The sequence below is a fragment of the Lissotriton vulgaris genome, chromosome 12 (assembly GCF_964263255.1).
Source record: "Lissotriton vulgaris chromosome 12, aLisVul1.2, whole genome shotgun sequence".
Lineage (NCBI taxonomy): Eukaryota > Metazoa > Chordata > Amphibia > Caudata > Salamandridae > Lissotriton > Lissotriton vulgaris.
Window position 1 is genome coordinate 3,786,762 of NC_141700.1, and position 15,368 is coordinate 3,802,129.

General features: G+C 47.0%; 1 protein-coding gene across 11 annotated transcripts in view; it reads right to left on the reverse strand.

The window, feature by feature from the left end:
- The window catches only part of DAZAP1 (DAZ associated protein 1), a 700,578-nt gene extending 687,491 nt beyond the window's left edge, over window positions 1-13,087 (reverse strand). For 4 of the 11 annotated variants that reach the window (XM_086946666.1, XM_086946663.1, XM_086946664.1 and 1 more), the window contains exon 1: window positions 12,632-13,087. In XM_086946666.1, coding sequence (XP_086802792.1) covers window positions 12,632-12,663 — 32 coding nt within the window. In that variant the 5' untranslated portion in view covers window positions 12,664-13,087. The remainder of the gene's footprint in view (window positions 1-12,631) is intronic. The other 7 variants (XM_086946665.1, XM_086946657.1, XM_086946662.1 and 4 more) reach the window with 4 other exon arrangements.
- Between the last annotated feature and the right edge of the window lie 2,281 nt (window positions 13,088-15,368).

The following is a 15,368-nucleotide window of genomic DNA, read 5'->3' on the forward strand; positions in this document are numbered from 1 at the left end:
AGTGAAACAAATTGTATATTGGTCTCTCCAGATACGACACAAGGACGTTTGAAGATTCCATTAGAACAGGGGGCTGGCTGAAATGCGGGGAAAGCTGAAAGAGGAGACTGTTGCGGTGCTGGCTGGCAGCTCCCTTCTGGAGTGCCATATTTATTCATGAAAAAAAAATTCATTTTCCTTACCTGTATCCTGTGAGTATTGTCTTTTCACTCGGACTGCGGCTGTGCTCATGGAGCCAAGGGGTCTCAAGCGAGCCACATGCGCCTCAGAGACAACCAAGTTGGCAGGCGCATGGTGAACAATAGGAGACCAGCGCAAAAGGGCTACAGTGCTTTAGGAGATCTTACCATGGTTCTAACATATATGCATGGTCCGATTCCTCGCTCCCACCTCACATGTGGAGAGAGGAAATTAAATGAGCACTATGGTCCATCTTTCTGGGGGAAAAAGTAGACCGCTTGACACCCCTGGTGGCACTTGGCAAGGCACAATCAAAGAGTACAAAATAAACTGTGAAACAGGCCAGGGGTGGACAGTAGACACCAAAGTGCTAAGAAGCAGACCAGATGAAGGCATAGGGGTTGCGCTGCCGCTAGGTGCCTGGTGAGCTAAAAGCGCAGGAAGTATGACCAACGATAGTGGAAAATTATTAAGTAGTGGGGCATTGAAGACGCCCTGCAGTATGATTTTAAACTGCTGTGACTAACCTGGATTTGTGGCTAGTCTGCATTTCCCCCCAAAAAAGATGTGCACAGAAGGGGCAAAGGGGCCTATTTACATATCTGCTTTCCCACAGAGTTCTCTGCTAAGTGCAGATCCTGTAAAGCGGGCTTGTACCATGAACGCACCACAGGGGAGAAGTCCTTCATGAAGCAGGACCTTCAGAGCTCCTTGCTGGCCCTTCAAATGGACATTCGAGAGGAACTGGGGAAGGACATTAAACGAAACAATGTGGACCACAGGAGCTTACAGAGACACAGGCTGAAATGTTGACCGGGCTAATCTCAATCCCACGCTATAGATACGGCATATGCTACTAACAGAAGTTGCTTCTTATTGTTGTATTGTAATTACATTTATATAGCCCTTACTAGCCCCGACGAGGCGAAGCGTTTTTCGGCGAGTTGCACGGTACTCCATAACCCATAAAGGAAAGTGAAAAAATGTAAGTAATTTGAGTGGTGGATATGTTAGTCCATGTGAGAAGTTGGCCTGATATATAATGTTCACTATTCTAGTGAGCACTTTGTATCAGTCCAAACAACCCTTATGGTGATTGGTTGTAAGTCAACCTTATAGACCAGCTATCCTAGTAGCATGGATACGAGCAGTCTTCGGGCTAAACTCTAGAGGGCGTGTTAAGCCAGCTGTTATACCATCACATATACCCCTTGAACACCAAGTGAAAGGACACCACACAAGTGTTATGAAAATGAACAGTGTATTTATTTAGATCACAACAGCCCTGTACTCTTTATGAGGACAGGGTACTAAGCACACAACAAAACTCTTACGAAAATACTATAAGTTGCACAATTTACACAAATGCCCGAGGGGCACGAAAAACCATATACTACAAAAGTGGAATGCGAAATTACTAGCAGGTAAGTACTAATCTCATAGGGTTTGGAATCGCTAGGACTGGCCTACTGAACCTTCAGATTACTAGAAGGAGGCCTAGGGGACTCGGGTGCAGAGTGTGCACTCTCACGCGGGATGCGGGACAAAGTCTATGGATGCTAGATTTCGTAAAGTTAGTGATATCGGACGAATCCGACTAGGTAGAGCTGAAACGAAAAAGGATCTGGACCCTTGGATAGTGAGGCTATGCCGGGGCACCGAAATGCCGAAGTTACCTAGCCCAGGGGCTGCGGCTGCATAGGTCTGGAAAGACGTCGGGAATCCTCGTTGCAGTCTATGGAGCCTGAAAGAAGTTGTTGCTGGCAGGCGACCAGTGAAGAAGTTCGAAGTGATCCAAGCCTGGATCGAAGATGGAAGACACCTGTAAGCAGAGGGGACCAAGTTCTGAATCACTAGCCAGTGATTAGCTGGGCACCAGGATGGCACCGGACGAAGTCACCTCGACCAGGTGAGTGGGCGACGCTGGGCTCTGCAGTCTCACGGACCAGGAGGCGTTGTCGGCGACCAGGATGGAGGTGCGAGCTGTCCCACGATGGTATCTGCTGTCGACGTCACTGGACCCAGGATTGGGGCACAAGTCTTGGCAAATGCAAGCCCACGCGGTGGACTTAAAATGGCGTCTGGAGTGGACCAGGAGGGTCCAGGGTGCTCCTCTTTTGGAGGGGAGCAAGGGCCAGTCTGGAGCAACCAGACCAGCAGTGTTGATGTCGTCGTCGGGAAGGCCAAAAGCCAGCGGGCTAGTAGCCAGACAACGCGGTGAGCAGCAAAAAGCAGAAGGGCCCCACGCAGATCTGGTGGATGCTGGAGGGCTGAACTTCGGTGCTGGAGCTGCTCAGGGTTGGGGCTTCTTGGACCCCAAAGCACCCACTCGAGGATCCCTCGGCGGTCGTGCTGGGCAAGAGTCGTGCAGTCTTGAAGATGGCCGGTCCCTCGAGGTCTCGTCGCACCCACGGATCTCAGCTGAGCTGACGATGTGGGTAGAGGTCAGAGGTGCCAGGGAAGCCGGTTCTCGTCGTGCTGGTCAGCCGAATTCTGGAGGAAGGACGTGCAGCAAACCGCAGTGTTCTTGGATGGTGCCTGCGGGTGCAGGGTGACTACTCCTTCGTCACAAGGGAGAAATCTTGAGAAGAAGTCGAGAGTTCCTTTCGTAGAAAGTAGTTTCAGGATTCAAAGATGATCTAATTTGGAAGGGGGCCCGCTCCTATCTTTATACTAGGAAAAGGGGCTGGCACGCGACTAGGTCCTGCCCATGGGTGGGACCAGGAAGGGGGGTGGTTACACCCCTCTCCCATGCCGGACTTTCCCCAGCTCAGGGGCTGGTGTGCCACTGGAACTGGTTCTAGCCGGCAGATGCATAGTGAGCACCGGGGTGCCACTTGCAGTCACCTTCCTCTAAAGCCCTGCCTACCCAGGATACACAAAACCCTGTCTGGGATGGTGCTAGCACCGCCCCTGACAGGAAACCCTTTGTCCAAGCTCCCCTCGCTGGAAGGACTCCCAGCTGCAGGGGGTCAGACTTGTGTCTGTGGTGGCAGCATCCATTTTGTGATGCTGAGGCTTGAGTTAACTTTAACCGGGGTTCACAGTTACATACATGTCGTGTCCCTCTAGAAGGGTGGAATGCTAACCCCGTCGCCAGAATTGGCGAGGGGTTAGTATTCCAATTCGTATGACACCTTACTCGACATGTTTTGATAAAGCGATACCAGAGATAGCATATAACCGCGAGGATTATAATGCACTTAAGAGTATATGGTATGCGTTATCATGGAACAGCTATTAGGACTTGGTTCCGCAAGCTGTAAACGGGCTCAGCTCATGCCAGAGCACCATCTCACACGATTCCAAGCACTCTGCCTTCAGGATTGTCAAGGCCTGCCATAGGAGTGACTGATAGGAATCTGTGTGTCCATTTTAGGGTTAGATATAGGTATACTATATCTAAAGCAAAGGGTGATTACATCACCTTGCCCCAGCTGTCGTGCAGCCAGTTGTGTCAGATTTAGATGGCCAGCCAGGGGTGGCATAATACATGCTGCAGCCCCTGGTAGGCCCTGGGTACACCTATGCCCTGAGTTACAGGGTCTGATAAGGTGGCCCAGTACCAATTGGATAATGCACCTAAGGTACAGGGAATCCATTTTACAGAGAGAGCAGTAGGCCTGGGGCCCTGAATAGCAGGGTCCCAGGTCAACTAAGTCGGAGAACCAGCAAAACACCAGGCAAAAAGTTGGGGGCAACCATAGTCAGGTATCCACCTTCCTACAGTCCATACATCCACGATTGAGAAGGATAGTGGAGGGATAGAGAAGGGAAAAAGATTTGCATTCATATAGCGCTTGCTACCCCAGATAGAGATCCCTACCCTCGTACAAGCCACTTCTTATTAGTAGGAAGTCTCATCTTCCACGCTCACAAAAATTCCAGAGTGCGCATTAGTGTTTTTGAAAACGTTAACTGAAAGTAAAGAGAAACACCACTAAGAAAAGGACAGCACTGCAGCCAGCCAGCACTTGACTGTATGTAGCTCATTTAACAATACACAACATTCTGAATAACATAATATTCCATATGTAAAACAAAAAGATGATCATTTTCTTCTATGTAGAATGGTGGAAACATTATATGCATAAGCAATGGTTAAGTTACTAAGATATAATGAGAGTGATATGGAGATCTAGTAAGGGCTTCTAACCTGGTATATGCTTTTAAGAAATACCTTACAAGACAGGACCAGCACAGGATGAAGCATAGGAACTACACGATTGTACATCACTCCTCAAGGACACGCAAATACAACAGGGTCTACACTCACATTACAACACCAAGATAAATAAGGAGGGAAGATACATCATTCGGCGAGGTAAACTGGAAGAGCGACTGCTAACCATAGCGTCACTGCACTGCCCTGCCCAGACAAGATCAATATATAACCTCTCTTTCAATATAGGATGAGACATTTGCTAGAAGGATTATCCTCACTGGGGATTGTAACTCCATCAGGAATCCCACAAGAAACTGAGGGGGCAAGAGAGTAGGTATCGGTAGGGGCCATCTCGAAGAAGCTGTAGGCGAAACTGAGGGACCTAGGACTCCAGGAGGTAGGATAGTAGACTCACCGGTTAGATATAGATTACTCCTTTGTCTCACATGTACACCACACGTACTACTGCACTGATCGAATATTAGTAAGCAACCTCTTGATGGCATTTACATGAGGTGTCACGGTAAGTATTTTGGGGCTCTCAGATCACGCACATGTGCAGGCTGAATTGGATTTGGAGGGACAGTAGTGAAGATAAATATGGATAAATCTGGAGTGGTCATGTTATCCACCCCCCTCTACTCGAGTAGTCCTCTAAATAAATATGATACTAAAGCATGCCGATCACACCTCGGGATCACCACCTATGAGGTGAATTACCTGCGCCTGTTTCTTGAGGTCATACACAATCTTGGTAAAGGGCACAATCTATCTCCCTTGGCTGTGCTGGATAGATATGTTAAAAAGGAAGAACCTTCTACGTATATTATATTTGTTTCCAGCCCTCCCTATAAAGGTAGAACATGCCATGCATTCCTTAAACAAATACACCATGTGAATAACAGATTCATCTGGAAGGGATCAAGGTCTCAGGTACATAGAGATGCCTGCAGAAATCTAAGGTGGCTAGTGTATGGTTTTCTAGGTTTTATGGTTTACTATTGAGCATCCCCAGCTGAGTAATAACAGCTTGGCCCAAATCTGAAACAGACGATATGGGCCTTTTTCGGCCAGGCAATAGTGGAGCAACCCCTGTTGGATGTGGCTTCAAAAAGGGGTTAGACTTTCAAATGCTTGCATAAGCAGACCAGTGAGCACAACTTCCTCTGACTGGGACACATACTCTATTTCATTATAACTGAAACTTCATTGCAGCCTTAGAGAAATAAAGCTAGAAAACTTTTGAAAAGCTTCAACGTTCCCATTAATATGCTTATCTACTTGAAGTATGTGTGTTTTTGGGGTCAAATAATTAAAATCGCTTAGGCAGGGGTCCCCGGCTTCCAGTAGTGATTAATTGATGTTCCACTTAAGTTAAAAGGTTAAGAACCGCTGATTGAGGGCATATCATCAATTCGCTTAACATATTTGGGTGCATCGCTCGACTCCGACAAAGAAAGAGAACGTAATCAGAAATAGGATTTTCGATTCAGAATAAATTAACTTCTTAAAGACGTGTGCCAGACACCAGTCAGATTCCATCTCATTACCAAGCCTTCCTGTCTACAGATCCAGGAATCGTATAGCGATCTTGTCCATTGATGACCCACCAAAGCCAGATACGAAAAGGTATTAATGAATGATTCTCAATGCCCAGGAATGGATTGGTCAGGAGTGTTTCATAGACTTTGTTCACCTGTTAAAACTTGTATGCAAGATGTTTCCATTTAGGGTTTACCTTCATGTCTAGTACACAAGGAAAGACACTACTACACTGGTCAGTCGGGCTCCTGAGTAACTGCAGTTGGGCATTTAGACGTGTCCTGCGTTGTAGAAACATTGTGAAAGAGGCAAACCATCTTTAAACCTTTAAGTGACAGGGATTGTGAGGTTGTGTCTGAAGGTCTCACAATCCCACCAAGTACCAATACGAACAACAATACCTGGTCTTCTCAACGTGGCCAAACCTGGTCTGCATAGTTTCTGTTTTTTTTTTTTATATAAAAGACCCAGTAGGTGCAATCAATTCCTACTGATCGACCATTCTCAAACCTTCTTGTTCAGTGTCAAGGGAAGAGGGGTTTCCTAGTAGGTCTCATCTGATGAAAAGGCCATCTCCTCAGTGCAAGAGGAGCACTGTGTAATCAAAACCCAGCCTACCAAGTGTAAATTCAATGTACAACACATTTTCTGGAAAGCAACATTCTAGGGACCATCTCTTCAGATTGTGATGAGGGAAATAACAGTTTAATGCTCTCATAAGCCTTGTTCTGAGTCACGCGTGCTCCCTAAAGTAATATCGGATTTACATGCAACTTGAAAAATGATTTTCCCCAAACCGAAGCTCTCCAGATGAGAGGTCCTTTCATATGTATGATCTGAAGAGGACCCTTTGCTATTATAAACTTAATAAAAGACAGACAGTCCAGGCAATGATTTTGAGTCACAGTCCTTTCTTACCTGGCTGGCAACACAAAGCCCTGCTAGGTTCCATACCGAACCAGTAACTGTTGTAACAAGGATAACAAACAGGACTTCTGCAAGCTGCTTGAGCTGGGTAGAGAAATAACCAGTCATTCAGAGAGACCGACAAGAGGTGCTGCAGTCCACTTTCAGCATGTTCCTGTGGATGAGACTCCGAGCATCTACTGGTTAGGAGTGTACGCCTCCGAGAGGCTATACGGTCTAGACTCTTAAAGCAAAGGACATGCCCAAGTGGGTCAAGCTGCTCTGTTGGTTCGATGGCAGTTTTTCTAGTCTGAGTCCCGAAGTAATATGAGAAAGTGTCTTCTTTTGTCAGAGTTTGTAAATATCGAAGACCCCACGAAGAGAAAGGAAAGTTACGTGTTCACAGCTCGCCATCCAGCAAATCTTCACCGAAATCATAAAGACCCAGTAAGCTGGTCTCTGAAGCCATGAAGGAACCTGGCAGTCAACCTCTCCAATCCTGCTTCATTAACAATTAGTGGGTTTATAGTCCAGGATAGACAGAGCCTCGTCGGCTAAAACTGCCAGTCCCTGCAGAGCAGGGCCTTCCTGCTCACTTTTGTTAGGGTTTTTTCTTCCTAAACGGGTAAAGTTAAAAAGTTCACAAGGAGCACATCTTGAGTGGTTACTATTAACTTGAATTACCTCTACCTAAATAAGCCAGTGTAAGGCAGGTATTCAAGAATAAAAATATACTTTGTCTTTGTTAATGTGTTCAGATCTATTTGTGAATCTAATGAAGAATTGCAGCAGAGAGCGCTAGAAGTACAAGCCAGTAACCTCTGCTTGCACACAAAAACGTACTCCTCACAGCAGTCCGTGCTCCAGGGTGGGACTATATTCAGACGAAGGTGTAGGGTGAGACAGCATCAGCACTGTACTACTGAACAAGTAGTTTGAGCATGTGACGAAGAATGTACGCAGACCGTTATGAAGAAATTACTAATACAAGTAGACAAGGGGACAGCTTCCTTCAGAAGAGCACGAAGAACCCTAGGCAGACATCACGCGGCATAAAAAGGGAAGGGACTTTTTACAGGTGCCTTGTGCTGCACTAGATAAGCTTACAATCAAGAATGCTAAGAGGACCTTATCAAGGAATATCCAGTCTGCCTATTTATGCTCATATATTCAAGGACACAAAAGCCAAGATTATCTCTTCAGTCACAATAACCTCTCATTGCACACACAAGTGCACAACCCAAAACAGAGCACGTAATCACATGCAGGAATAATATCACACAAGTCTAGTCCCAAATATCCAACAGGTAAGTAGAGAGCATCTCCTGCAGATGAGCAGCCTTCTACCTGGCAGATGGGAGCTGTCAATCTGTGCCATGGCCTTCTCCTTCAGAGGGCCAGTGAGTGTGTCTCACACACACACACACACATGACCTGCTGTGTCTCCGACATTTGACCAGTCAGGCTGATAAACTCTCTCTCAGGGGGCTGTTGAATGGAAGTTTAACTCCAACAGGTGTGTGCTCATGTGTGTGTGTCCCTCGAGTGTCACCCTCATATCAGTCTCCTAACTCAGATGTCTCTTCCACTTAAGACACTCTCCTCACCGGTGCAAGCCTCCTCCCCCAACCGCCTCAGGTGTCACTCTTATGGGGTCTATCTGAAAGACATACACACTTTCTGGCAGGGGCCTGTCAGGTGTGTCTGCCCCTTCTTATAGAAGAATCTCCCCCTCCCTCACTGGTGTGATGCTTTCATACAGGTTTGTTTCTTACAGGGGTGTGTCTCTAGGTCACAGGAGTCTATGTCTCCCCTTGAAGGTGTGTAACCTCAGACATGTGTGCCACCTTGTGTGAGTTTTTCTGCTGCATGTCCATCCCCATCTCTCTCAGATGAATGTCGATACATGCTGTCCCCCGTACAGCAGAAGTCTGACTCTCCCACAGGGGTGGGGTCTCGATCTCTGGTGTCCACGTCTCCCTGCTCCAGTCGAACCCTTCAGGTCTCGCTCTGCAGATATCTGGTGCCTCTCCCTCAGGACAGCTGAGGGGACATCTAAGCCTCTGAAGGGCTGAGATGTCTCCTCCACCAGGGCAGTCTCCCACTGCTGTCTCTCCTTCAGGGTACTCTCTTGTGTCTCTCATAACCGTCTCCCTCCCTCCGGTCGGACCCTTAAAGTGTCTCTCTATAGGGTTGAGCTGTCTCTCCTGTGTCCTCAAAGCTGTCTCTCTCCCTCTGGTCAAACCCCTCATGTGTCTCTGTAGGGCTGAGGTGTCTCTCCCTCGGGGCAGTCTCTCCCGAGTCTCTCACAACGATCTCCCTCCCTCCCGTCGTACCCTTCATGTGTCTCTCTGTAGGAGTGAGACGTCTCCCCCTCAGGACAGTCTCTCCCGGGTCTCTCACAGCTGTCAGCCTCCCCTCGAGGTTTCCTCCCTCAGGGCAGTCTCCCTCCCCTCGGGTGTCTCTCTCTCCCTCCCTCATGTTACTGTCTCTCACAGCGGTCAGCCTCGGGTCTCTCCCTCAGGGCAGTCTCCCTCCCCTCGGGTGTCTCTCTCTCTCTCCCTCATGTTAGTGTCTCTCACAGCTGTCAGCCTGCCCTGGGGTCTCTCCCTCAGGGCAGTCTCCCTCCCCTCGGGTGTCTCTCTCTCTCTCTCTCTCTCTCTCGTGTTAGTGTCTCTCACAGCTGTCAGCCTCCCCTCGGGTCTCTCCCTCAGGGCAGTCTCCCTCCCCTCGGGTGTCTCTCTCTCTCTCTCTCTCTCTCTCGTGTTAGTGTCTCTCACAGCTGTCAAAAATAAAAAAGGGAAGGGAGGTCTCCTTTACTCTATAATAAGGGACAAGGAGAGTAAGTGGGAGGGACAAGGAGAGTAAGTGGGAAGAACAAGGAAGGTCCCTGAACTATTAAGCATGTAGGAAAACCAAATATAGTACTCATATACCTCAAAATGCCAGATTTTAACTTAAAATATGTACCATAGACAAAAACAAAAATAAGAACCTTAGATAGTGTGTTTGTAGTCAAAAAATATACAATTTATTACAATTTAAATGGGTTAAAAACATTTTGTACAATAATAGTGCCCATGGACTACCATGGTATTAAAAACATTAAAACATCACAATTCGGTTAAAAACAATAAATGCCAGGGTTCACAGTTTTGCTGTTGTTGTCGACGCAGCGTTTCGGTGAATCAGTGATAACACCTTCTTCAGGACAAACAATTCTACAAAAAAACATTTACAATTAGAGAACGTCCCTTTGTGCATAAAGAATTTTTGGCATCCTATTCTTTCATTAAAAAAAACCAAAGTTGAACTTTTTTTTTCCTTTTTTTAGTCAGGGCACAGTTCCTATAACACACTTACAAGATGAGGGTACAGTTTCATTATACATGATCTGGTTCTATAGGGTACATTTAAAAAGCATTTTGAGCTATATCGCTATATCCCTGGGTCCTATGGCTTGGTAACATAAAATCACCTAGCGGGTAGCTTCCAAGGGGAAGTTTTTGTGAAGCATACCTGTGAGTGATTTCTGCAGGGTGTTGTACGGTTTAGGAAAGGTCTACTAGTATATTATAATGCTACTTTCCTGCTTTGTATATTGTTGGAATTATTTCTAGAGAGCGTGGAGAGTCAGGGATAGGAATAGCCTATTATCACCGGTTTGTTTTGCCGCTGTTTGTTAGGACAGAAGTCGGCTGCTATGCCCGAGGTTAGGCATCTCCCTGGTTGAGTCGGTTTAGCGAAGTTGCCCGCTAGTGCTTACCTTATGATTTGTAACCGGCCTCCCTGCTCCCCTCTCGGTCCTTTCCGCATCCGCTCGCTCGGACGATCAGCCAAAGAATAAACAACGGTGTTCGTCGGGTTCTTAAAAGGACAGATTTTCCCGGGAAAACGTTAATTGAGTGACGTAGGAGCCCCTCGTCGACAGCCGATTGGCCTAGGTTCTGCCATAGAACTACAATTGTAGTTCTATGGCAGAACCTAGGCCAATCGGCATAGCAGCCGACTTCTGTCCTAACAAACAGCGGCAAAACAAACCGGTGATAATAGGCTATTCCTATCCCTGACTCTCCACGCTCTCTAGAAATAATTCCAACAATATACAAAGCAGGAAAGTAGCATTATAATATACTGGTAGACCTTTCCTAAACCGTACAACACCCGAATAAAGGGATGCTTATGTATTTTAAACATAACGGGGTGAACATGATTTATAAAGAAAACAAAAGATATAAGTGCAAGTTTGATCTTCTATCACCTATTTAATACGACAACACGTAATTAGACACCAAAACGCTACAATATTCGCTGAAAAATTATTCGAATACCCACTGTGGCAAATATTATATATCCCACACAGGTTGGATTTAGGAACAACCGTGATCGACAGTACTCCACGCTGCGGATAATTGAAGGCATCCAGTGGCGAGTTCTTTATATTCAAAAAGAAGGATAATAAAGAAACCCTAAATATAGGTGAGTAGCATAAAAAGCAACAGACCAGGGAGGGACCTTCTGAACAGTATGATCAAGTAAAATAAACTGTACAAAAATAGAGAACTCAGACGACACCATCGGTCTTCTCTTTAACAGTTGCCTGAAGATACAATACGGTGGCCCCCCTCCGGTACCCTCTACAACACAGAGCTCCAAATAGGAGAAGGTAAAAAATGCGTAAAACATGAGTTTACCGCCTGAGACCAAAAACTTAAGTAAAATTATAAGAGAAGGACTAATAGTAACGGGAACATGAATGTCTTTCTCTGAAGGTATTGCTAACTGGATGTAAGACACCAGAAGCACCACTCAAAGAATTTCGAATGAAACTATTCCTCTAAATTGAATAACAGAGGGATCTGCAGAAATCACTCACAGGTATGCTTCACAAAAACTTCCCCTTGGAAGCTACCCGCTAGGTGATTTTATGTTACCAAGCCATAGGACCCAGGGATATAGCGATATAGCTCAAAATGCTTTTTAAATGTACCCTATAGAACCAGATCATGTATAATGAAACTGTACCCTCATCTTGTAAGTGTGTTATAGGAACTGTGCCCTGACTAAAAAAAGGAAAAAAAAGTTCAACTTTGGTTTTTTTTAATGAAAGAATAGGATGCCAAAAATTCTTTATGCACAAAGGGACGTTCTCTAATTGTAAATGTTTTTTTGTAGAATTGTTTGTCCTGAAGAAGGTGTTATCACTGATTCACCGAAACGCTGCGTCGACAACAACAGCAAAACTGTGAACCCTGGCATTTATTGTTTTTAACCGAATTGTGATGTTTTAATGTTTTTAATACCATGGTAGTCCATGGGCACTATTATTGTACAAAATGTTTTTAACCCATTTAAATTGTAATAAATTGTATATTTTTTGACTACAAACACACTATCTAAGGTTCTTATTTTTGTTTTTGTCTATGGTACATATTTTAAGTTAAAATCTGGCATTTTGAGGTATATGAGTACTATATTTGGTTTTCCTACATGCTTAATAGTTCAGGGACCTTCCTTGTTCTTCCCTCTCACAGCTGTCAGCCTGCCCTGGGGTCTCTCCCTCAGGGCAGTCTCCCTCCCCTCGGGTGTCTCTCTCTCTCTCTCTCGTGTTAGTGTCTCTCACAGCTGTCAGCCTGCCCTGGGGTCTCTCCCTCCCCTCGGGTGTCTCTCTCTCTCTCTCTCTCTCTCTCTCTCTCATGTTAGTGTCTCTCACAGCTGTCAGCCTTCCCTCGGGGGTCCCTCTCACGCTCTCTGACGTCTCTCCGCAGGTCTCTCCCGCGGGTGAGTGCGTCTCTCTCTCAGTCAGTCAGCCCGCTCCCTGCCCCCGCGGTCTCTCACCCGATCTCGTCGGCGCCGCTGACGCTGTTCATGGCTGCGGCGGTGGTTCGGGCGCCCCCGGCCCCGGGGCTCCCCTCTCCGCAGAAGGTCAGCGCCGCCGCCTCCTCACTGCCGCGCAACGGCCTCAACGGTAGCGGCGCCGGCGCGGTACGGGGTTTCCTGAGGGGGAGGAGGGGTTGGGGGGGGGGGGGGCTGGAGCGCTCGCGCCGACACGTCAGCGCGCACGCGCTGGGGAGGCGGCCCGAGCCGCCGCTGTATCCATGGGAGCCGCGCGGACAGCCCAGTCACAATGCGGGCGGCGCGGCACGAGCCGGGAGAGACGGGGACATGGACGAAGGACTAGCCTGACAGCTCGTGCACATGGAGAGAGGACAGGAATGACAGGTCAAAGACACGGAGGCGGGCGCAGACTGACAGCCATGGACATGGTGAAAGGACGAGAGCGCATCCCATCATGGAGATGGAAGAAGGACTAAACTGACAGGAGGCAGGAAGTGCTGGTCTGACAACCAATGAGCGCCGAGCTCCCAGGCGCCCCTGCCCCAGGCTCAGTAGTTCATTCACTCCAGGGTACCACTGCTTATGCTGGAACTACAAGTCCCAAAATGCAAAGTCATATAAAATGTCCTAGCTAACCAGGAAAGTTAGAGTTACCTAGCTAGGAAAGGTACAGTTCTGTTGAGGACACATACGCGGGGACTGTGCTTTCGACCTTTCAAGACCCACTCACATGTTGCCATGTTGCTCGACCAAATGCCACGCATCACGCCTGGGACTAACGCCGATTAGTGCTGTAGCCGCATCCCCACGCGAATTGGAGATTATAACGAGAATGATCAGCACTTGGCATGACTCCTGGGGGTGCAGCTAAGAGAAAAGGAAGGGTAAAGGCCTTAGTGTTCCGTGCAAGTGAGTGCCAGGCGAGGGCTTTTAGAGTGCAATATAATGCAGATTGGCTCACGCCCCCACAGTGGCCTGCGAGGTTCATGCGGACTGGGCTAGCAGCAGCCCTCTCTCTCCTGGGCAATCCAGTGATTGACTATTCTGGCGAGCAGAAGGTCAGACAGGCTTCCCGTGCATGGCCTGAGCCATGGAAATGTGCGGCTTGTAAATGATGCAAGAAGCCTCATGTACAATAGAATAATGGTTCTTCAAAATTCGAAAAGGGGAATATCTTTAATATGCGGATGAGCTTCACCTCAGCACATCAGATGGTGTCACTTTGGTGAAATGCACTTACTAATTAAATATTAAAATAGAAACATCCTGCACCCCCCTCCCACACACACGCACACAATTGCCTCAAGCCCAGACTACAATGCCATCAGTGAACTAAGAGGCAAATCATCTGTCATGTGGACATTATACTAATTTTTCATTTTACAAATTTTACTCATTTATAGAGCGCAACGAATCATCCCCAAGGAGATCTCTCGGCGCTTCGAGAAATGGGTACTCATAAGCAGGAACCACCTAAAAAAACAAGGCTTTAATTTCTTAAAACTAGATTGCTCAGTACTGGACCCAATCTTCTCTGGTAGATTTTTCCAGTAACTAGGAGCCAGGTGGGAGAAGGCTCGGCCCCCCATTTTCACCTTGTTTATTCTTTGTGTACGCAAGAAATTACTTGTTACTGGATCTTAGCTGTCGTACTGGTTGATACCAGGTGAGTTTCTTTATGAGATAGGCAGGGCCTTTCACCTGTTGCGACCTAAAGACCAAGCAGAGCATCTTGAAAATGGCCCGTTTCTTAACCGGAAGCCAATGAAGTTGGCTCAGGAGGGCGGGGCGGAGAGGGTGCATATCGGCTTATTGAGGGCCAAGCGGGCTGCAGTATTCTGCACCACCTGTAGTTTGGATAGTAACTCTTCCCTTATTCCAACAAGCAGCGAGTTGCTGAATACGTATACGTACCATGGTTTTATTATTAAACTTGCATCGAAGTTATAATCTATTAAATCAAAAGGAAAATATGTTTTTGTATAGCCCACACCATAAATTTATACATTTCAAGGTGAGCTCATATGTAAAAATGAAAGAGAAGGAGATATAGTAAAAACTAAATATTTGCTCAGGATCACACAATTTAGGCAAGTGGAGAAGCAGTGACTGATCCCAGGATTTGTAGCTGTTCATTGTGCTATTTGGCCAATAGAAAGGTATTTTTTTTCTCTCCTGTTTTACATCAAAGGTTAATTGCATTTAATTCTTGTCATATGGGGTTAGCGCATGGATGGCAGATAAAACCCATGTGAAAGCTTGGCTCATTTTCTTCTGGAGGGGCCAAGAGGACCTCAAGCTGTGCACAGAGGTGCTTACCGCAGTGATGGGCAGAGCACATAGGTGGTTACCGCAGAGATGAGCAGAGCACAGAGGTGGTTACCTCAGTGATGGGCAGAGCTCAGAGGTGGTTACCGCAGTGATGGGCAGAGCTCAGAGGTGGTTACCGCAGTGATGGGCAGAGCACATAGGTGGTTACCGCAAAGATGAGCAGAGCACAGAGGTGCTTACCACAGTGATGCGCACAGCACAGAGTTGGTTACCGCAGTGATGGGCAGAGCTCAGAGGTGGTTACCGCGGTGATGGGCAGAGCACAGAGATGGTTAAAGCAGTGATGGGCAGAGCACAGAGATGGTTAAAGCACTGATGGGCAGAGCACAGAGATGGTTAAAGCACTGATGGGCAGAGCACATTTGTATCCAACTGAGAGTCTTGGGATAAGGCAGGACGATGCTGA